The sequence below is a fragment of the Podarcis raffonei genome, chromosome 12 (assembly GCF_027172205.1).
Source record: "Podarcis raffonei isolate rPodRaf1 chromosome 12, rPodRaf1.pri, whole genome shotgun sequence".
NCBI lineage: Eukaryota > Metazoa > Chordata > Lepidosauria > Squamata > Lacertidae > Podarcis > Podarcis raffonei.
In genome coordinates this window covers 23079184-23102528 of record NC_070613.1, presented here as the reverse complement: position 1 = coordinate 23102528, position 23345 = coordinate 23079184, and the positions used below count along the sequence as shown (strand labels likewise).

At 39.8% G+C, this 23345-nt stretch overlaps 1 protein-coding gene across 10 annotated transcripts in view; it reads right to left on the bottom strand.

The window, feature by feature from the left end:
• The window catches only part of NEBL (nebulette), a 134342-nt gene that overhangs the window by 22238 nt on the left and 88759 nt on the right, over positions 1–23345 (bottom strand). For 6 of the 10 annotated variants that reach the window (XM_053359588.1, XM_053359589.1, XM_053359587.1 and 3 more), the window contains exons 5-13: positions 21898–22008; positions 15815–15925; positions 9728–9829; positions 8577–8678; positions 5329–5436; positions 4917–5021; positions 1665–1769; positions 1354–1461; positions 701–817 (exon numbers count right to left, since the gene is read on the bottom strand). The exons of 2 other annotated variants lie outside the window; for them this stretch is intronic. In XM_053359588.1, coding sequence (XP_053215563.1) covers positions 701–817; positions 1354–1461; positions 1665–1769; positions 4917–5021; positions 5329–5436; positions 8577–8678; positions 9728–9829; positions 15815–15925; positions 21898–22008 — 969 coding nt within the window. The remainder of the gene's footprint in view (positions 1–700; positions 818–1353; positions 1462–1664; positions 1770–4916; positions 5022–5328; positions 5437–8576; positions 8679–9727; positions 9830–15814; positions 15926–21897; positions 22009–23345) is intronic. 2 more of the 10 variants (XM_053359586.1, XM_053359592.1) reach the window with 1 other exon arrangement.

Sequence of the window (23345 nt, the reverse complement as noted above, 5' to 3'; positions counted from 1 at the left end):
CATGGTTATAAGTGAGTTGGCAACCTCACTTAGCGATTGTGCTAACCGGGGCTTCACTCACCCTGTCATGTGTGCAAGCAAGTGGGCAGGCAAGCAAATTAGGAGGGTAGCTGCAGCAACCGGGGCAACATGAGATGGCATGTCTGTGTCACCAGCCTGCTTACTCTGCCGGCAAGCTCACCCACAACTCTGGCCTTCTTGTTTTGCTTGCTTGCTCCATCCGCTGTTGTCACACTGCAGTTCTGTAGCTACACAAACTGCATCGTGAAGACTTCTTTCTTACCAAAGTATTATATATGTAGTAAAACAAGAAGTAACTAGAGGTAGTTCTTCCATCTTCTGACTTATTACAGCTTGTGCAGGTGGCGCTGTGGGTTAAACCACAGAGCCTAGGACTTGCCAATCAGGAGGTCGGCAGTTCGAATCCCCACAACGGGGTGAGCTCCCGTTGCTTGGTCCCTACTCCTGCCAACCTAGCAGTTCGAAAGCACATCAAAGTGCAAGTAGATAAATAGGTACTGCTCCGGCGGGAAGATAAATGGTGTTTCTGTGCACTGCTCTGGTTCAACAGAAGCGGCTTAGTCATGCTGGCCACATGACCCGGAAGCTGTACAGCAGCTCCCTCGGCCAATAAAGCGACATGAGTGCCGCAACCCCAGAGTCGGCCACGACTGGACCTAATGGTCAGGGGTCTCTTTACCTTTACCTCTTTGAGCAGGTTGGTAACACGCTTCACGTTCAAGAATTCTGGAGTCTTATCTAAGTCCAGTGCTGCCTTTCCTTTGAGTTTATCTTCAAATTCTTTTCGATACATTTTCTGTGCAAGAAATAAAATTTTATATAACTCTAAAATTGCATGTCGTTTCATGTAAGCTGTAGTTATATTGCAGCAAGAGGTAAAACATTTTCACTGAACAATCCAAAACATAAAGATACAGAATCTAAACATTTGGAGGATATCAAAGTGTGTCTCTAAAACAGCTATTCCAACTTCAAATGGGAGACACAACGGGATCCAAAGATTTGCTCAACTTGTTCCATGTGTTGAAGCCTGTTTTGAACATGTGGTTGTTTCCTGAAGAGCAGCATGTGGTGCTGCAAATGGTTTTGGAAGTGGGAGGACTTCAAAAACCAGTATGCAGTGTGTCAAGTTGGTATGCTGCCCAGTGGGCGGGGGGCGGGGAATCCAAGATCCAAACTGAGTGAGAACTAGGCTGAATTATCTCCTTAGGCTGTGACCAATGCGTTTCATCATAGTGAAAGAACTACCCACAGCCCTTATTCAAATGCCATAACAGCACAATGTATTGAACACTGCAATACAGTAATGATTTCCAAAAGCATTCCACCAACCTCACTTTGACACCTCTGAGCCTCCTTTGAAACTTGGTAAGTTGGGGTATCCACAAATTCCATCATGGCCCTTCCTTTTGATTTTTCATACTTCTCTTTGTACTTCACCTAACAGAACAGAGCGCGGATCAAAACTACAGCAATTTTTAAAACCGACAGTTTGTTCATTCACAGAGGAGGGGCTTCCCATTTCTTGTGTATGAATTCTCTTTTATGCATGAAAAGCATTTCCCTCCTTCTAACATATATGCTGTACATAATATACAATCCAAACATGCAGAGCTACTGGACTGTGCACACTGTGTGCATACCTGACTTTGGAGCACTGCGTTTTCTTTGTGGTGCAGCTGTTCAACTGTATCCAGTGCGAAATGATACAGCCCCTTACTTTTCTCAAACAGCTTCTTATATTCATACTGAAACAAATAATAGGCAAATATATATAAAAGACCAAAACTGTCAGTTAATATAAATCCCTTAAAACTATAATGATACCTCATTGTAGTAGTTGTTGTTTAAACCCACAACTTTGTTTCAAAGTTTGTAAGAACTCATCTTTAAAGCAAAAGTGTAAACTAAACCGTGAAATGGTTTCTATAAAAAAAAAAAAAAACAGATGAAGCTCTGATCCAGTGAGGACAACATGTGCACATGGAAACAACATGCAGAGTGATTCGTGGCAATTCCAGTATTTGATCTGAACCATGCATGTAGCATTGGAAGATATTTTCAATATCTGTCTACACCTCTGCACAGCACTGATCACCTCTAAGCAGGGCAGAGTCTAAGGTTTTCCATCCCTCCAAAATTCATAGCTAATGCTTGGTGCTAGATCGTAATCACATGCAGTAGCATGACACATACCTCACACCACTTCAGCACATGTGCAACTTTTGATCAGGACATATAACAGCCTTGGGGCTGTTCGGGATTCATAAACAATCTTCCTGTGCAAAGTGACTCCAGGGAGAGGGCCACAGCTGGTTTCCTAATCTAGTGGCAGTGGTTATCTTATCATAGCCGATGAAATCCTGCTCCAGAGGGTCCACCTAACTTCCAAGGGCAGCTTTTCAGGGGGTGAAGGTATGCTGTAGAACATGTATAGCCCTGGATCCCAACTTAATAACCCAAAGAAGCTCAAGTGTTGAAAATTATAGAAATAGTGTGAGCTCAATTTGACAGTCTCTTATTGCCTCCTAGTGGAGCCAAGCAAACATTGTGCAGCCTCTATCTGTTTTAAAAGTGAAATGCAATTAGTCAATTTGCTAATATAAAAATAGAAACTCAGAAAAAGAGTATAAAAGTATGCATACTACACACCCAGCGCAATTGTATGCACTTTTTACTCAGAAATGGACAGGGAGCCTAGAAAGGCAGTGGAAACCATAGCAAACAAAACAACACACCCCAAAAACAACTTTCTCTGACCATTGAATTATTCTGCAACTGAACTGAGTACCCAGGAAGGCACAGTTGGGAGAAGCTAACTACCACAGATATTTCAAATAACACAAGACAGGTCATCCTTTTCATCCATCTCCTTAATCATGGATTAAGGAGATTTTATAATGGACAACCTTGTTAAATTGGCAGGGAGCTCAGCACTCAAAATCTGGAAGCATTTTACCATCTACGTGCTGTACCTACAGGTCTGCAGGTGAACATCAACCAAAAACAAGTCGCCTTTAAGAAGAGAGCTTTGCTGCCAAATCGCATGAGCATGCTTCATGATTGCAACACAAAGCAATTGCTTGTACTGTTAGAGCAAAAACCCATTTCACAGTAAAACAAAACCAGGGTGTGTGGAGGTGTTACTTTGCAGCATGTGAATTAGATTCAGCTACCTCAAATCATATCCCAAAAATAAGAGGACTGAGTGGGGGGGCAATCAGAAGTCTTTCCACATCTACCGGTAGTTTATACAAATATTGATGTGCTGATTCCTTTTAACTGTTATAAAGGTTAGAAGTTTATAAAAGTGTTATTTAAAAAGAAGAAGAGGAGCTAAAAAGGCAAAAGAAAACCAAAAAAACCTCATAAACTATAGTGCTACTGGTGTAGTGGCAGATTGGGTAGTGCAAGGAGACATTTGTTTCCTCTGTCTACACAGAGTTCTTTTAAAAATCTGCCAGATATTTTAACATTTATCTTCCCTCTTTCTTTTCATGGAAACTACTTCTTTGGTAAGAGATTAATTTAAGACCGCAAATCCTTGCTTCCCATTTTTCATCCCATGAATGCCATTCCAGATGGCTGCTGCCTACATACAAAGATGGGCTTTGTTTTTTAAGGATATGTAATTATGATTTTTTAAATTACTTATTAAATTTCTATACTGCCCTTCATCCAAAGTTCACAGGGCAGATTTATAATATAAAAACATAAAAATACATAACATATTAGCATATTAATCAGCCAAAGGCCTGGAAGAAGAGGAATGTTTTCACCTGGCACCTAAAGATATGTAAGGAATGTGCCAGGTGGGCCTCCCTGGAGAAAGCATTCCACAAATGGGGAGCCACGAGAGAAAAGGCCCGTTTCTGTGTTGCCATCCTCCAGACCTCTCATGTAGGAGACATACAAAGAAGGGCCTCAGATGATGATCACAGGGTCTGGGTCTCTCCTCATATGGGGAGAGGTGGTCCTTGAGATATTGCGACCCTGAGCCATTTAAGGCTTCATAGGTCAAAACTGAAGGGACGCGGGTGGCACTGTGGGTTAAACCACAGAGCCTAGGACTTGCTGATCAGAAGGTTGGCGGTTCGAATCCCCATGACGGGGTAAGCTCCCGTTGCTCGGGCCCAGCTCCTGCCAACCTAGCAGTTTGAAAGCACATCAAAGTGCAAGTAGATAAATAGGTACCACTCTGGTGGGAAGGTAAATGGCATTTCCTTGCGCTGTTCTGGTTTGCCAGAAGCGGCTTAGTCATGCTGGCCACGTGACCCGGAAGCTGTCTGCAGACAAACGCCGGCTCCCTTGGCCAATAAAGCGAGATGAGCGCCACAACCCCAGAGTCGGTCACGACTGGACCTAATGGTCAGGGGTCCCTTTACCTTTACCTTAGGTCAAAACTAACACTTTGAATCAGGTCCACAAACTAATCAGCAGCCAGTGCAATCAGGCCAGGATTGGTGTAATATGCTCAAACCAACCTGCCCCCAGTGAGCAACCTGGCCACTGAATTCTGCACCAGCTGAAGTTTCTGAACTGTCTTCAGGGGCAGCCCCATGTATAACGCGTTGCAGTACTCTACCCTAGAGGTTACCAGAGCACAGACAACAGAAGTTAGGCTATTCTTGTCCATGTAGGGGAGCAGGTGGGCCACCAGCCAAAGCTGACAGAAGGCACTCTATGCCACTGAGGCCACCTGAACCTCAAGCGACAGCAGTGGACCCAGAAGTAGTACCCCCAACCAATGTACCTGCTCCTTCAGATGTACCTGCTCATTAAGTAGTACCCTGCTCATTAAGTTTAATGGAACATAACACAACAATTACCTGCTCTGAGCCATTTGCATTTTAAAACCCTCTTCAAATGAGTTAATCACAAGGAAGTCAACTTACCTGACTACTTATTTTGCTGGCATTCAAGGCATGCTCTAACTGTAACAGGTTCGGAAAGGTAGATGCTGGCTCATGAAGGCTTTCTAGGTCTTTTTTGTATTTCACCTGCAAGGTGAAGAATAGACATTTGGTTAAAAACAAACCAGAGGATGGGACAGAAATGCATGGTTTCATTTTCACTGCAGGAAAAAAATGTTCTTCTTTTCCATGTTTGCCTGCCATGTTTTCTATCGGCCATTAGGTGGCACTCATTTACTACGGTCTGACAAAAAGATGGCCGCAATGCATATTCTATTATAGGCGAAAGTTTAACCCTTTGAAAAGAGAACTTTCCAAATAAATGCTAAGAAAATAAAATGCCCACCAAGCAACTTCCACACAAAAACGTTACAATAAAAAGAGCCCTACTTACATCACTTGCCAAGACAGAGGCAAGTTGTGCTTGCTTGAAAGAAGCACTTTCCAGAGGATTGTAGCAGTAATTCTTCATATCCTTATTAAACTGCTCTTTGTATTTTGCCTGAGAAACAAACAAATCGCATAGGTTGTAATAGTGCATAAGTGCAGATTTCAGAATAGCTTAGCATCGGCATTTTCTATTCATAGCTTATCCCAAACCCTCAGTTATATAATTACAGGCCAGTTCAATAAACACAGAGGGTATGGTACAGGGCCATAGGCCCGGCCCCAAAGGGCTTATCTAGGTTTCTGGAGCATCTTTGCCTGATCCCTGCCTCATAAAAGGAAAGCGAAGCTGGAACTAGATGACGCAGCAGATAGAAGGCTGCCACGAAAAATAGGAACCCTCCATCTCTCCTCAGTAATATCTGCTGATACAACATCCATAATGTTACACCATGGTGCTGAAAGCTTCTCTGCTCCTACCAACAGCAGCACTGAAGTGCAACAGCATCGTGTCACAGGCCTTGTATCACTTAATATTTCCGACGAAAACATAATGTAAGGTTGCTGCTGTCAATGGCAGATCTCCCTAGTCCCAGCCTTTGGGAAAAGAGGGCAAGTAAGAATAACACATGATGGTGGTAAACTCTCAAACTCAAAGTAAAAACATCAAGAGAAAGATCTGAACAAATGAGGTGGTTTATAGAGTAGAATAAAATTTTGGTTGCAGTGCACTGGAGAAAGGGGAAGCAGTCTGGCGTTAAATGTAGTCAAAAGTTTGTTTCTAACATCTATACCACACTCTCAGGTGCATGTCAGGCTTAAAAAAATACTTTTGAAGAGCAGAAATCCAAGGAGCTTTTCATTGCCAAACTAGTTTTAGAGAACTGGGAAGGTTTCCCCCCCCAAGCTCGATTTTAATTATAAAGGCTAACTTTATAAGCTATTTGGATGGGAAGCAAAGGCACGTGTCTCAAAAGAAGTATGTCTTTTCTTTACAAAAATCCTGACCATTTACTGCATTGTCTTCCTTTCTTTTCTTGAGAGCATAGAAAGGAAATTGGACGCTGCCTTAGTCTGAGTCAGACCACTGGTCCAGCAGTGTCAACACTGTTCATTCCGGTTGGCAGCTGTTCTGCAGAGCTTCAGGTGGGGTATTTCCTAGCTCTACCTTACATGCCAAGGATTGAAAACAGGACCTTCCGCATGCAAAGTATATACTCTATCACTGAGCTACAGTCCTTTCCAAAGGAGTCTCTCACAATAATCGTTTTATTTGAGTATCAAGATACTTATTTAATGTGATGATTACACATGAAGCATGTTTTCTTTTAAGGACTGAGATTAATTTAAGACAACATATATCATATATATCATCAAGACATGGCTCAGAAAGAAGCAGGAGGAAAACAAAAACAACCGTGAAGAATGCTAAGACAAACAAATTTCTTGCTAAACTTGCACAAATCCCATACACAGCTGGGGAAAGTGTATCTTTTAAAGCTATAAGGAAGCTTTCCTAACCGCAAGCACTTTCAATAAGTATTAGGTTTCATAAGTGAACAATAGCACCTGCTGTTCTATTTACCACCCCAAAAGGTTAAAAAAAAAGCCAAGCACTAGATGTTGCACATTAGAAAGTTCACCTTGTAAAATAAATAGTTTTTTAACACGATAAATCATTTTCTTATCCCTATAACAAACAGAATGTATATACTAAGAAGCTGAGAACAACCAAAGGGTTTCCAGGATATCAAATAAAGTAGAGCATAAATATGCAGCACCCCGAAATTTGTCTGAAAGCATCAAGTACCTGCTGAGAATATAACCTGAGAGAGGATAATAAATAACATGGTGTCTGAGGCATAAAAGCAAGAGCTGGCCCCACCTACATAACCAAAGCAAGCAAATGATTGCCAGGGATGAAGACAGTCGGCACAAGGTTTAAAAGAAGTGTCCCAGGATCCATCATAATGTCACGGCAGCTGCTGCAGCACAACACTACTTTGGGTCCTGCAATAGATGCCTCTCAGTGTAGCTGTTCTTGCATGAAATGTCCTGGGCCAAATGTGGCAAAAATCCCCTGCATTTTCTACAGTAATACAATACCTTAGCACATGATCCAAGCTCTAATAGTTACCCCTCAAATAATTAATACCACACTGATTGAGAGTAAGATATAAATTAGTATTTTAAAGGATTATTAACAAAGAGCAAATTATTTAATAAGATAATGGGATTATTCACGCAAAACCTTATTACTGGGACTCTAAAAAGAAAGAGGAAATATATAACCTCACTGCTTTCGACCAGCATGTATGATTAAAGTAAATGATATTTTAATTATATGATTTAGCTTACAGGTATCATAAAGCAGATCTTAATTTTTTTCCACTTGGCCTAATTAACTCCTTTTTTTTTTTTTTTAAGTAGCAGATGTACCGTAGCTTTTACGTCCCAATCATGTTCCCATAAACTGTTCTTTGGGTGGAAAATAGGACCAGGAAGGATGGTTTGTTCCTTTTTGTGTGAAAAAATAGTGGCTTAAAATCGCCTATGCCTATAAATACTATTCTCTTCTTAATACACCAGTATGCCTTGAAAGATCACTAGACTCCTCTTCGTCCTTAGAATTCCCTTCATATATGAACTATCCATGATCCAAAGAGAACACGAGGACTGCACAGATGCAGCGGGGGGGAAATTGCTGTTTGCCAGGGCTCTGTGACATTCATTTGCATCAATTGCAATCCTATCTTAGAATTTAGTGACACCTTGACATCAAGCAGAATGACATAATGCCACTCTCTGTCTTATGGCTCCACTAAGTTCATGTGGTTTGCTCTCTGAATGGACTGAAATTATTATTATTATTATTATTTATAAAACAGGCTTTTGTGTGGCAAAAGAAAATATCCACTTTCAAAAGACTTTGAAACAAAAATCAAACACCGCCGTCCAGCCCCAATGACTATATATTTGGCCAGTGACATCAAAATGTATTAATCCTACCACCAAACTAACTGTGACCGAAGGCAAATTTCCTCGTCCACTTGTGGGCTTTCAGCTATAGATCTCTCAAAATATTTAATGCATACCAATTACAGCAATTCTATGGGAAAGAGTTGTGGAAACCTTATCTTGAAGTTTTCATGCAATTATAGATAGTTTGCAATTAGAAAAGTGAAGCATTTGATTGCACTCCTGGGAATCAGATATCTCAATTGAGTCATTGTCTGAAAGCTAAGAAAATCTTACTTGGCTTAAATATTTGGAAACCTCTTTTGCATGGTTGAAGTCTGGTCTTCCGAGGACAGTTGGTTCCTTACTCATTTCTCGCCTTCCTTTCGCATATTCAGCCTTCAAGTAATAAAAAGAAAAGTATGTACACGCCAGGCTTAATTTTATTTTGAGAGTTCCCCCCACCCTCTCAGTTTTGTCAGGGGAAATGTAAGTCTCAAAAGAAACAGTATAGCAAGTATCTTTGGTGACCTTTGTTGACACCACTTTCGCTAACACTCTAATCAGCAATTCCCAGGCTTCTCCTGATTCAACAAATGTACCATTTATTTTATTTGAGAAACAATATGCAGCATTTTTAAAAAATCCTCCAGTTTGATCAAGGGTTGAGCTTAAACATAAGAAATGCTGATTCCCGGTTATTTTGGGGGATTTGCAATTTCCAGCAAAGCTGAACTGAAAATGCAGGTGGCTGCCTTTTTTAAAAAATATAATAGGTCAGATTCCACTCTAAATTACAGAAATACAATCCTATTAAAGTCAATAAAGACTGCAAGGAGTAAAATATAGTGGAAGTCTGCATACCGGGGGTGGGGAGGGGAGTTTGCATGAAATTCTATAGGAGAGTGAACCCACCAACAGGTGTGCAGGTCAAGGAAGCATGGAAGAGGGAAAGGTCAGAGACTGATAGACAGGATACCTTATATGCTAGAACTGCAGACAGAGAATCTATCCTTTAAACCTTCGGGTGCAACTTTGGTACTTCAAGAATGAAAACCAGATGGATATTTGAGGCTACATGGTGGCATTCTTTAATTGGCCAATCCAAAATTTTGGAAGAAAGGAACTGGGGGAAGCTTAAAATTGAGTGGAGTGATGAATGCTAGAAAAGTTGAGGCGGCAGGTTAAGGGTTTTTAGAAAGCTTGGCTGCTGATAATAATGAGTGCTAGATGGAAATTTTCTCATGTTTATGCACCTAATCACATAAGAAGAGGGGGAAAGGATCATTTACTGAAAATTGCCCCCTTTGGGGTACTTAGGTTATTGGTCTGAATGCAATCTAGAGTTCATCTTAACTTTGTACAACTTTAGTAGCTCTGTCCATATTAAAAATAAATTTTAAGTTATCAACATTTTCTATAAATTACAGAGAAATTTAATTTCATACGTTGCTTATTATCTTTGTTAACTGGGTTGCCATCATTATGTCTGGTCGATTTGAAACTTCAGTATATCTGTGAGTGTCCTGGAGATCTTTTTTATATGAAACCTGTAAAATAAAAGACTCATTAATTATCTTTGACTTAGCAGGTCAGCTATAAATGTAGCAATGTTAACATATTAGCTGTCCTATACATTTAGCAAACACCACCTGGTAGATTGCCAGGATAAAGGCAAAATAAAACCTAATAACAGCCTATATCATAAACAAAATGAGAAACTCGTTCCTATTTCAAAGACCAAAATGGAAATGCTAGTATATCAGCATGTATATTATGCAATGTGTATTATGAGGGGAAGTCTTTTATTTTTCATTTGTTTTCCCAAACATATCTAATTGATATCTGAAGTTTATCTTGCCTTGCAGACAAAGCTGGTTGGGATTTACAGGTTGGGACAAAATATTGTCCTGTAACAAAAGCTGATCAGGTTTGATCTAGTAACAGTGATTCAGTCCTGTTAGTCACATCCACACTAGATTACTATTACAAACTCTGCATGCAGTGGCCTTTAAAGGGATCTTGGAAACTTCAGCTCTTCCAGAATGTACCCCACCAAATGTTGATGGAGGCAGGCTACAAGCTGAATATGTGAAGCCCGGAAGCAGGACGTAAGGGCATCAAGCTTCTCCCACTCACAATTCCTTTCCTAATATCTCTTCCTTATCTGAAAAACAAATTACTTTGCCTTCAAATTCTAAACTTTCATGCCAACAAGAACATTGGGAGTACCATATTAGTGGATGTATTTTTTAATTAATTAAAAAAAACAAATCACAATTTTATAACAAATAGTCTTCCCAAAATATTAACATGAATTTTCAGCTTCTGTCCATATCTCTTTAACACCTTTATTCTTTTATATATGTGTGAAATTGTTTTTACATGTTCTTGATTGTATTGTTTTAATCACTGATATGTTTGCCACCCAGGCATAGCTGTCAACGTTTTCCTTTTTTAAGGGAAATTCCCTTATTCCAAATAGGATTCCTCGCCAGAAGAGGGAAAAGTTGACCGCTATGAACCCAGGGCTCCTTTAGGAGGAAGGGTGGAACATACATTAAATAAGTAGATAGACAAACAGATTTTTTAAAAAATCTGACTGCTTCTGTATGTTAGTCGCTTGATGATGTTTTCATTTAATACATTACTTTTTCCAAAAAAGGTCTAAGTGAAGCTGCTAAAATAATTTCCTAGTATTCTTTGTAAAAAATTAACTCATCTTATTCACTACTGTCATGCAAAGCATTGGAAACATTTTTTTAATGAATAAAACCAGAAGTGCATCCAGGTTCTTGCAATTCAGAGCATTACATAGATTTAGCTAATTATATGCTGTTCACCCTAATGACCACATGAGGTGAAGTGAATACCATAAAGGCAGCAGGAACAGGTTTCTGAAAAGGACCCCATCATCCATGTAAATTGCAAATTAAAGCCCAGCATATGCGTTGAAAACAGCAGCAAGGACTGAACTGTCAGCTCAGACACAGAGGAAAATGCACAGAATCTTGTGGCGAACGCTGCAGCAATTTTGTACCTTATTGTTCCCAAGTGACAGTCACATAGTAAATGAAATAAGGAAGTGTGGTTAATTTCACAGTGAGGAGACAGTAGAAAAATCAGACAGTTATTTCACCAATCAAGTTTGATGTAAGGTCTAGCGCAATACTTTTCCTCTCATAAATTATTACTCTTCTGGCACCCAGTCAAAGATATATTTATGTTGGAGTGAGACAGAGACATCAAACATTTTGCAAATGTCTGCAATATATAGTTTGTATGTTGCCATACCCCATTGATATTACTAATGTCATGTAGCAGCAGAACATAGGCTGCAGAAGGCTACGCATTTCCCAGTCTGTGAATTATCGCGACTAGGCCCATGCCAAGACAAATATGTGCTGTTCACAAACGCTGCAGCCCACTGTGAAACTTGCCATTCCTTCTCATGATTTTGCGCAAGGTGCCTGCACACCTGGTGTGGAGGCAGGTGTTAAGAAACTAAACATGTGCCTCTTGCTAAGGCAACTAGGCCAAGGATCCCTGAAATTTCCATTGCCTGCCATCACTTGTCTCACAGTAAGGTCCTACAAGACAGGGAGCACATTGCAGAAGCAGTCCTTCCTGTTAACACCCATTCTGTATGAGGGCAATGCAGCTTCATTTGCCTTCAGTGGCACTGGCTACATGGTCCAGGGACATCACACGTAACTACATGATCCCTGATTGGCTGCAATCACTTCTAAAAAATTAGAGGGGGAAATGGCATTGAAACAGCAAGAGATTCTTCATGGTGACATATAGCTGTGATGGACTCGGGGACCTAGTAAATAAGCAATCAATAACTGCAAATAGTAAATAAATACATAGAAGGGTAAGACTAAGGTTTTTCATTTCTACTTAAGGTTCCCATCGTATTTCACCAGTATGCACAGTCCTGATCTTATTACCGAGTAAGCCTATCTCCTATTTAGTCTATGAACTGGTGGTGGATATATTGTTGCCATTCTGCTCTGGTAAATTTATTTCATTTATTTATTTCAAAAAAAATATGCAGCACTTGATTGTAAAACAAAACACACACAAAAATGCAAAGCTGTTTACAAACAAGATGAAATCACTAAGAAAAATTAATAAGACATCTGAAAAGTTAAAACAACAATAGAGTTAAAACCCACATCAACTTTCTAAATATCTAAATAAAATGCAGCCAACATCACATCAGTTTTGATAGGCAGTATCGGTAACAGTTCCACCATGCACCCAAACAAGGTCCTTCCTACGTCCTACTTCTTCCTCATCCCTTCCCTTGTCCCGTTTTACCTATCTGGAGATGCTCAACTGTGACAATGCAAGACACATTGGCCACCCCTGTTCTGGGCAATGTGCTGTCCTCCAGATATTGCTAGAATGCATTCCTGATCATGTGGCAAGGCAAAGTTCAACAACATCAGGAGGACTACAGGTTCCACCCCCCTGCTTCTCACATTGCCTAAAGTCCCTAAGAGTGGGACAATTGTTCTTCACTTCCATAATCTGAATGCCATAGTTTTAAGACTGCCTTTGAAAATAATTTCAGGTGGAATCTAGACATATATTTTAAAAATGCTGTGAAAATGCTTTTTTAAAAAATGTTTTTTAAAAAATATATTGAATTTGCCTTAGCTCACCATTGGCATCTAGTGTCATGTTTGTATAATGCACTTAAAATGTTATATTTGCAGCTGTATAGCTGAGTCCTCAGTGATGGTTTGCCATCTACTGATGAAACATAAGGGAAGCCCTTTTGAGGATATGAGGTTAGCTAACCAGATCTCCAGATCCTGCCACAACATTAGCAACACAATCCTATGCATATCTATTTAGGAGTGAGATTCACTGAGTTCAATGGGATTTGCTCCTAGATGAGTATAAGATGACAGATTTAATATTCTACAACCAGAAAATTAATCACATATTGCAGAACAAGCTTTCAGGTAAACATAGCATACCAACTAAAATAATTTTGTAACTATATTTCTTGGGGGTCAGAAATGTAATTGCCATAATTTGGGGGATCATTTTGCTTGCTATAGATGTTAAGATCATTAAAATGTCCATCCCCTAAGTTATAAGCCTGGGAAATTTGACAGTATTTATTTTCCTATTATACAACTTCAGCCGACTGTGAAGCTCAGCGTGAATTCTGTTCAAGGTGGCATGAAGTCATGACGCACTAGACGATTTCAAACTGGGAGTGCAATGATATTTTTAGAAGATGACAGCCTTCATCTGTAAAAGGAAATTTCCCATTTCACACACTTAAGTGTAAGTCTGAGCAAATAATCTTAAACTTGCCCTAATCCTATTAATTGTAAACTCTATGTGTAAAGGTTGGAATTAATTAGAGCAATGTAGGTAAATAAGCATTCTGCTCCTATACTGACACATAACACTCTGTTGGTAGATAAGAAAGGTTTTGTCCTGCCTACAATATGTCTACAATAGGTATAATCTTCAAAACGAAGCTCATTAAAGCAAAAAAAAATACACTCTAGGAGGGTGGATGCTTAATTTTTTTACATTCCAATGACAAACTTTCATATTCAGAGCTGAACATGCAGCCTCATGTGAATCAAAAATAACTTTATTTTTACAAAACTAGAAATCCCAAATTTAAACATTAAGTCAACTCTTCAAGAGTAAGAAAATTAACCAAGTAAGTAAATGAACCAAGTAAATGGAAAACAATAGGTATAAATTGGTATACCTGTTTCCCAGTGCATGACAGAGCTATGGAACTGGAAAAGCTGTAAAATTCTTTTTGTAAATAATCTGTTAATACTGATGCCTGTCACATAGCTGAAAACATTCACAATAAACAATAAACAAAATAAACAACTCACAATAAACAAAACTTTCTGTTTTATTAAGTGCAAAAGCAGGTATCATGATTGCCTTTCATTTTGTTCTGATTTTATATTGACTCTATCAGCTGCAAAAATAATATTGAGGTTGAGGAAACATTATTAAATTTGGAGATTTCTTTTGTGTAACAAAGCCCACTATGATCTAAAGAACCACACATTTTTCCTTAATGCCACATGCCAAACAACCAAAGCCACACTATTTCACAAGCCATTTCTGGTGTAGTATAGGTGTAGTCAAAATGTTGGATGGAGAACATGAAGGTGATAATTTTGCTTTCACAATTTGGGGACCCCTTTCTACATCAGTCTTGCTTTTTCCCTCATAAGGTTGCTGCAGAATCATTTATTCCTATCTGAAAGGCAGTTCTGTGCTGCTGGTTAAAGATCATCAGTGGTCAAAGGCATGAAAGACAATTTGAGGGATGTAGGCAGCTCCCAGAATCCAGTTTGCTTTCCTGCCTTCATCAAAGTGGTTATGTTCATATCAAGCTCCCTTCTTTCCTCAGGCCTTTTTTCCCCTACTTCTAATACCAGCCAATCACCCATTCCCACCACCCTTCTGAGTAATGGTGACTTCTGTTTCAGTGTATCTGAAGAAGTGTGCATGCACACAAAAGCTCATACCAATAACAAACTTAGTTGGTCTCTAAGATGCTACTGGAAGGAATTTTTTTATTTTGTTTCTTCTCTTTTTCTGTTTTCCTTTCCCGGTGCCACCCTTTGTGTGCAGCCACTTCCAGTTGTCCTGAGACATTGTTTTAGTTTTCTCCAGTCTTCCCCTCGGTCGCCATGAAGCCCTGTGAACTGAATGTCACTCACAGTCTTTCCATCCCTCTCACTCCCTGCATCTTGCTAAAAGAACAAACACGTTCACAAAAAACTACCCACAACACACAAATAACCTGCTTGTGTCTGTTCCATGGGTAGGCAAACTAAGGCCCGGGGGCCGGATCCGGCCCAATCACCCTCTCAATCCAGCCCACGGACAGTCCGGGAATCAGCGTGTTTTTACATGAGTAGAATGTGTCCTTTTATTTAAAATGCATCTCTGGGTTATTTGTGGGGCTTAGGAATTCATTCTTTTTTCCCCCTTCAAAATATAGTCCGCCCCCCGCCCCAAGGTCTGGGGGACAGTGGACTGGCCCCCTGCTGAAAAAGTTTGCTGGCCCCTGGTCTATTCCAATGTCCTTGTCTCCCTCCCTCCCTCCCTCCTTAGCCTCTCTACCCCTCTCCCATTTCTCTCTTAAGTCAGGGGACGCAGCCTCACATAGTGCGAGCGATCACAATTGATCCCTTTGAATCCTGAATGTGATGATGGGGCGTGGTGTGGAGTCTCATGGAGAAGAGCAAATCTCTCATCCTTTCTTCCATGATTCCTATTCCTGTGTATCCCCAATATCTGTACCGGAGGAGAAAAGAGGTGCCCTGCTGCACTAATGAATGCGCACTTGCACTAGGTTGGATCTCACTCACGGTTTTCATACAAAGCATTTTCTATAACTAGCAAATATTTCCCTTAAATCGTTGTATGATTAAATTCTCAAACCATGATTTCTCCAAAATATCAAAGCTACATTTCATTTCAAACATAGGAGCATCACAAATTAATAGAAGAATACTCACATTACTTTGGTGTTTACTGACTTCCATGGCATGCTTAACATCTGGAGGCTCCTTCATATGCGCATAACTTGATGTACCCTTTTCAGCATCATGTTTTTGCTTGTAGAGGACCTGTAAATGGTACATTTTATATGATATGTATCATGCAAGATATGAAGGAAGGTCAATCAGAGTTTCTTTTCTTACACCATTTTTATTTTTTCCTGTCCTGCCTTTACATAAACCTAAACTATGAAGATGCAAAGAACCAGACTCCCTCCGTCTCTCTCTCTCTCTCTCTCTCTCTCTCTCTCTCTCTTATCAAAAATATCTCATAATGCTGAAGTGCTCATTTGCCTTGACAATTTGTGAAGAAGCAAACTATAATCTACATATTACAATTAGGTATCAAAATGTGCGACAGAGTGATGTAGTCAAAGACTGCATGCTTATAGATAAAAGTAGACGTTTAAACCCAAGTCCACACCCAATATCCTGTCCATTGAAGCAAGCTGACTGGTACTCACTGAATAAAAGAGATCAAAATTAGAATATTGAATTTTGCATTGAAAAAATGAAAAGCAAGGCAAAAAGCAATTTAACTGTCCTTTGAAATACCAGAATAAACTGTTGGGATACATTCAAGCCAGCTACCCCGTGGGAAGGATCCTGATTAGTTTTTATGTTTGGGTATTGCCCTTTGCTTTTACTTAGAAGTCGCCATTGGAAGCATTTGTATCCTTAAGGTAGGATAGAAACCACAAACAAAAACTTCAAACCAAGAAGATACATTCCGAAATCTCTTCAGTCATCTTCACTGAACCGAATACATGCAAAAGACGGCAATGGGCTTTGGAAAGGGACCAAAGCATGCAGATTGTTCGTTGCCCCAGGCAGAGTTGTCCCTATGTTGTTTTCTAATGTAACACTGAAATACTGTTAATAATTATTGCTAATTACTTTTAAATAGTTGAATTACAGGGTTAGAAAATAAACAAGTTGCTGTACTACTGCTCCCCCTTATCTTTCAGGAAGTGGGGAAGAGCGGAAACCTTCACCTAATTAATATAGAAGGAAAATGAAACCATCACTAAGTTTTGAATGGCTGTATTTTTATTACTTTGGCAATTACATTTATCTATATATATATATCTTTCATATATATCTTACATAGGGACGCAGGTGGCGCTGTGGGTTAAACCACAGAGCCTAGGACTTGCCAATCAGAAGATCAGCAGTTCGAATCCCCATGACGGCGTGAGCTCCCGTTGCTCGGTCCCTGCTCCTGCCCACCTAGCAGTTTGAAAGCACGTCAAAGTGCAAGTAGATAAATAGGTACTGCTCCAGCGGGCAGGTAAACAGCGTTTCCGTGCGCTGCTCTGGTTTGCCAGAAGCTGCTTAGTCATGCTGGCCACATGACCCGGAAGCTGTACACCGGCTCCCTCAGCCAATAAAGCGAGATGAGCGCCGCAACCCCAGAGTCGTCCGCGACTAGACCTAATGGTCAGGGGTCCCTTTACCTTTACCTTTGTATATCTTTCATAGAACTGGCTGCATATAAGAGATATCAGATACAGTGAACTGAAATGGTGTGGGTGTGTGTGTGGGTGGGTGTGTGTGTGTAGGCAACAAAACACCACACCAGGTTAGAGCCAAAGTTTTCCTCCTTCTGCTGGAAAAAGGGAAGCTTTGGATTCAAACCAACTAGGTTTCTATTCTTGGCAATACAGTCCTCAATCAACAGGCATTTTACAAGGAGCTCTTGGAATACAGGCACTCAAGTGGTGTGTAACCTAATAGCAAAGATTGCAAGAAGATTTGAAAACATATTAGCTAAAGAAGGATTTGCAACGGGTAAAGATCAATGCAGATTAAAGCAAGCAAGTTTACAGCAGATCAGTAAAAGGAGGGTCTGATTTCTCACTTCACTACACAAAGATAATGCCTGAACAAAACAAATGTGAGATTCTGAGGACCATCATTTTAAATATTGACTTTTTAAAATCTCCATACAGCAAAGGCTGTAGCTGTTTATTTTCAAAATAATGCACATCCATAAGAGTCCCACAGTTTTGATATAAAAACTGCTGGGTCCACATAATTAATTTCAGACTTGGCCAAGGCCACTGTAAAGAATTTCATGGATGGGTGCAGCAAGATAAACAATACTATTGAGAAATTGCAAACAGAACTTACAATATTGCCAAGGAATGAGCTTTAATAGGATCTTATTCCTGAACTTTAATTTAGCACATAGCTCAAGAACTTCATAAAGTGGTTCAGATTCACCCCAATCTCATTTTGAATCCAAACTGAATGTAAATTGTGTCCAATCAGATTTACTGAGCCAACATTTATAGATATGAATATGTGCTTTTAATTAGTTGGTATGCCATAATATTTAATACATATTCAAGAAAGTTGAAAGTTCTGTTTATTCCAAAAATGGATTACACAGCTATACCACCACTCTTTCTTCAATCTTGAACGTAGAACATAGGATTTCCACAATTCATCATTTTCAGAAACATTACTTCAAGCATATTTGCCAAGAGCTTGAAGAAATGTTAGCTATAAAGAAGAAAATTGAACAGTCTGTTGACATGCTCTAATTTTCTATTTTCCTTGGGTCATTTTGTTTCCCCGATAAGGATCAAGCCTTGGAATTTTCTGTCAAAGTGATGGAATGTATGTGAATCAAAACCTTTGTCCTGGTTTTTTCCCCATCATTTCCGCATTCATTTATTTCAAGCAGTTTGTCTTTCATTGTGATATTTTTAAAATACTTTGAGGAGAGCAGGAAACCTGGAAATCCGTTTCCTTGTTTTCCAGAAAAACAAAAGACCTAATTATCTGTTAACTACCATATCACAATGCTCCAAAATATGATGTTATTTGTTCTGATACTGTTTTGACAGTATACAGACATAACAGGCCAAAAAAACCCCCCAAAAACATAGAAAATGGGTGCCCAGTAATCCTCTTGAAGGAAGAAATGTTGGTTTGCAAAATCTCTTTTTCATATGCAAGTCAGCTAGAATCCTCTCACATCTATTTTGGTGCTCAGAAATTTGTTTACTTCTTCTAATGAATAAACAGTAATGCTAGTTAGGCTAATTGCTGATTAATCTCTTCAATGCCACATTTGATGATCCCGTACATATCCTCATCCTCCTTGACCGCTCTGCTGTTTTGCTACAGCTGATTACCTTTTCTCTTCCTAATTATTTTTATAGGGAGAAGGTCTCCTGCTTTCTCTCAGCAATCTGTTTTTGGCTCTCTGCTTTTCTCTTTCCACATAGTCTATTAGGGTCAACTGAGAAGCGACTAAGCTGCTAAAATGCTAGCTAGACTCTTGGGAAGATTTGTAGTTAATTGGCAGGCCATACCAAAATTGTATTTCTCAATCGTTCCTGGAGAAATGTGGCAAGTAGGCTGCAGCAGGGTTCTGTCCTGGGCCCAGTGTTGTGTTAACTTCTTAACAAAAGACTTGGGTAAAGGAAATGGGGTGAGGTGATCATCAAATTTGTAGATGTTGCCAAACTTGAGGGTACAGTCATACCTCATGTTACGTCAGCTTCATGTTATGCTCTTTCAGGTTATATCCCGCAAGTACCAGAAAGGGTTACCTCCGGGTTTCACCGCTCACGCATGCGCAGAAGTGCAAAATGACGTCTCACGCATACGCAGAAGCAGCAAATCACAATCCGCGTGTGCGCAGATGCGCTGCTGCGGGTTCCGTTCCTTTCATGTTGCGGACAGGCCTCTGGAATGGATCCCATTCGCAACCAGAGGTACCACTGTACAGCTAATGGGTATGCACACTGGCCAAATAAGAGGCAAATTGGGGAGATCCATAAGTTTGTTTTCCTCCTTCAAAGTGCACTTTAAAAGAGGTACTTCTCTGTACTATTGTTGGTTGTTGTTGCTGGCAACCATCTGACTTGAGAGGCAATGGAGTGCATCTCCAGGGGTGAAGTCAAACAGCTGTGTTAGCAGCACCAAAGTAACCCCCCTTGGGTACAAGTCTGGGCAGCGTGTACGGAGGTCATGACTTGCCCTACCCCTGGCTCTTGGTCACAAGCAACATTTTTTTAAAAACAAACAAACATCAAATTAGGCACTGAGCAATATAATGTTCTTTCCATCTTCTGTGACAGTACTGTAAGTCATGGAGGACACTGGAGCCACAATAAATATAGAGAAAAGGCAAGGAAAGCAAGAGGGAGAAGAATATAAATATTATCATTTTATTCCCTCCAGCATATGTCAAACCTGTCTGTGCACGAACACTGCACTTTTGGAAGATGCGAGTCTAGATGAGGGTGGTTTGGGAAGGGACAAATCTCAGCTCTGCTGTAAAACCACCATCTCCCCTTTCATTTTCCTTGCAGGCATGGTTTTTGGGAAACCCGACAAGAGGAAATTATTCCACTTTCCCTGGCTTTTGCAGCAGAATGCAGTGATTTATGTTACAAATGGGAAATAAATGTGTCTGCAGGTTTTACATTTTCATGCTACATCTAATATATATTATGTATGTCCTGTTAAAAAAAGGATGTGTGTTTCAGAACAAATGTTTTAATAGCAGTTTCATTATTTAATTATTTAGGAATATGTTTTATACGAGGAACATCAACAAGACAGAGCTGCTCTAACAAACTTTATTTTAATCTTATAGTCAGTTTTTTATTGTATCTGTTCTGTTGTATCACTGAAGTGGGGGCGGGCGGGGGGGATGTACTATATAAAACTGTATGCTATGCTGTTTTGGAACAGGGCCAGAAAAGAAATGCATTGACAGCCAGATAAATTATGTTAATCTCATTTATAAATCAAACTAAGTATGTTATTTAAAAACATTCTGTAATTTACTGCTATCACAATAGAAAGCTCACTTAAACTCTTAACTCTTTGCAACCAGCAATTTTAAGAGACCGTATTGATTACAGATTTACCTGTTACTGTGCTGATCTAGATTGTTATAAACTGTTTATTATACATCTGTTTCTCACAACCGTGATTGCAATTTCCTGTTTCCGCCTGCTTGTGGATACTTAAGGTGTACAAATCAAAGTCTATTTTTCGAATGTCTTCAGATTTCAAGCGGTATCGCTAACAACGAATGTTTTTCTCCCTTGCAAAAATCATAGCTGCCTTTCTTAAAACAAATTATTCTAGGTTGAGATTTTTAAGGTCACTCTTCCTGAATAACATACATATAATAAGGAATGAGTATGAAAAGTCTTGTTTATATTTAAAAAAAAGAGTATGGTTGTTCCTTCTTGGCACCTCAAATGAGACAGCAGTGAGATGGCTCATGTGAAAAACACATCTTTGAACCCAAACAAACTGTATAATTTCCTTTTTCTGGGTTAGGTGCTCAAATGTGTGGAGTGGCAGCCTAGCTTCAAACATTAATTGTCCAGAACCACTTTGATTTGGCTTATGAAGCAGGTTTGAGGCAGAAACTGCCTTCCTCACCCTGGCTGACCTAAACTTTATACCAGGAGATAGTCAGGAATGTGCAACCTTGCTGATTCTCCTGGATCTCTTATCAGCTTCCAGTACCATTGATCATGGTGGACCTTCTGGGTCTTCTGTCTAGATTGGGAACTGGAAGAATCAAACTGCAATGGTTTTGTTCCTATCTTAGTGGAAGAATCCAGAAAGTGGTGCTAGAAAATGTTTACTCCACCCTGTGGTATGGGTGCAGTGGGTGCCACTAAGTTCTATGCTATGTCCTATGTCATTTTACCATTGTCACAGAACTGCTGGTAGAGGCTGTTCAGAGAATTCCTGAAGTGGGAGTACTAGCCAGTCTTACCAGTTACTAACATTGCTACAGACAGAACACTTCAGGGTGGATCATAGAGTAACTTGTACACTGGGACTCTGGGGAGGAGTAGGTCTTCTAGACACATTTATGGGAGGCATGGAAAGGAATGGATAGAATGATTGACAGCTAACAAGTGGAGGCAGAAGGCCCCAACAAGTACCCTAAAGGGGGGGTGCTTTCCTCCATGTGCATAGGCATGTGTACCAGCAGGAAATGGATCAGGCTGCTTAAATATACAGTATACTTATTTTTTTATAAAAATTACTTTGCTCTGAAGCTGCGTAACTTCTTTTGCGAACACGCTGTCAATTGTGGCTGGCATCTGCTGGTAGATTGAGTTGGAGAGGTCTTTCTTTGCACCTGCTTTGTATTGTGCCTAGAAGGAAGAGAAATAATGCAGCAATTATTTCAAACAGATTGAAAAGACATTTAGGACGAAAGGTTCAACATTATGCCTTTTGACAACTGGATATAAAAATAGATTTTGCCCATCTCTGCTGACAAATCTTTATAGACATATCTTAGAGGTTCTGATTGCAGCATTAAAAGTTTTTGTCCATGATAAGCAGTTATCTTCACAGAATTTGTGGCAGACCCAGTTGAAAGAGTTAATGTAAAAATATATATTTTTAACCATATCTGCTCCACTGGATCTGCTCCCTTTTGTTTTCCAACTTCCATGACAGCCTCCACTCACCAATCCTGCTTCATTTCTATTTACTGACCCTCTACAGACCAACCCAACTGAAGAACTCTATGTGATATATCCTACATATGTAAGCCCCATGTTGTCCACCAGAGTTTTGTTTTCCTTGTGTTTGCTATATTAAATAAACATATTTTTAAAATAAAGAAAAAGGGGGATGTAGGGGGATGTAGGTGAAGGCATTTCTTTCACAACCATTTGGAATTCTCAAACATGCACAAAGTCTGAAACCTATTTTGATGTAAAACCTTTATGCAAAACCACACACTCTGCCCTGAATATTGTGGAATTTTGTCGTGTGTGTGTGTGTGTGTGTGTTCACTATAGTCCATAAATATGTCTTGCATTTCCAAAACAAATAATGTTGAAGTGTTTGACTTGCATCTGGAATCAGTAAGACCCAAAGAATATACACATAAAAATACAGAATGACACACATATTGAGTATCTATAAATAGATCAAAGCACCTAAGTATTATGAGCTAGCACCCAACAGATTTATACTTGGTACATCAATAACATATTAAATAAATTAGAATTGCTAATTTTGTATCCATTTTACAGATTACTCTCTTGCACAATCTAACAATTCTATTTTTCGGCCAAACTTGGATTCTAAAACAATTCTAGCATGTTACTTAAATCATGCAATATCAATTTCCACTAATGTGTTTTTGAATTAAGAGTCCTATAAAAGTGACAGTTTCCAGAGGAACAGCCATGTTAGTCTGTTGCAGCAATTAAAGACTAACTACTTTATTATGGAATAAACTTTTGTCGACACTGATCCATGTGCCTGGCAGGAGAGGGGGCAGTCTCAGTAATTCTGGGTAAGGGGAGGCATGGTGTGGTAGGTGGGGCAGGCCAGATAAGCAGTTAGTGACAGTGCCATGTGCCAGCCCCTCCTCCAACCTGGGGCGCTGTGATTGTCCTATCAGCCAGCCCTTGGGTCTGCGGCTGCTGCTGTTGAATGCCAAGTCAACTCTGAATACGATCTTCCTCATCCA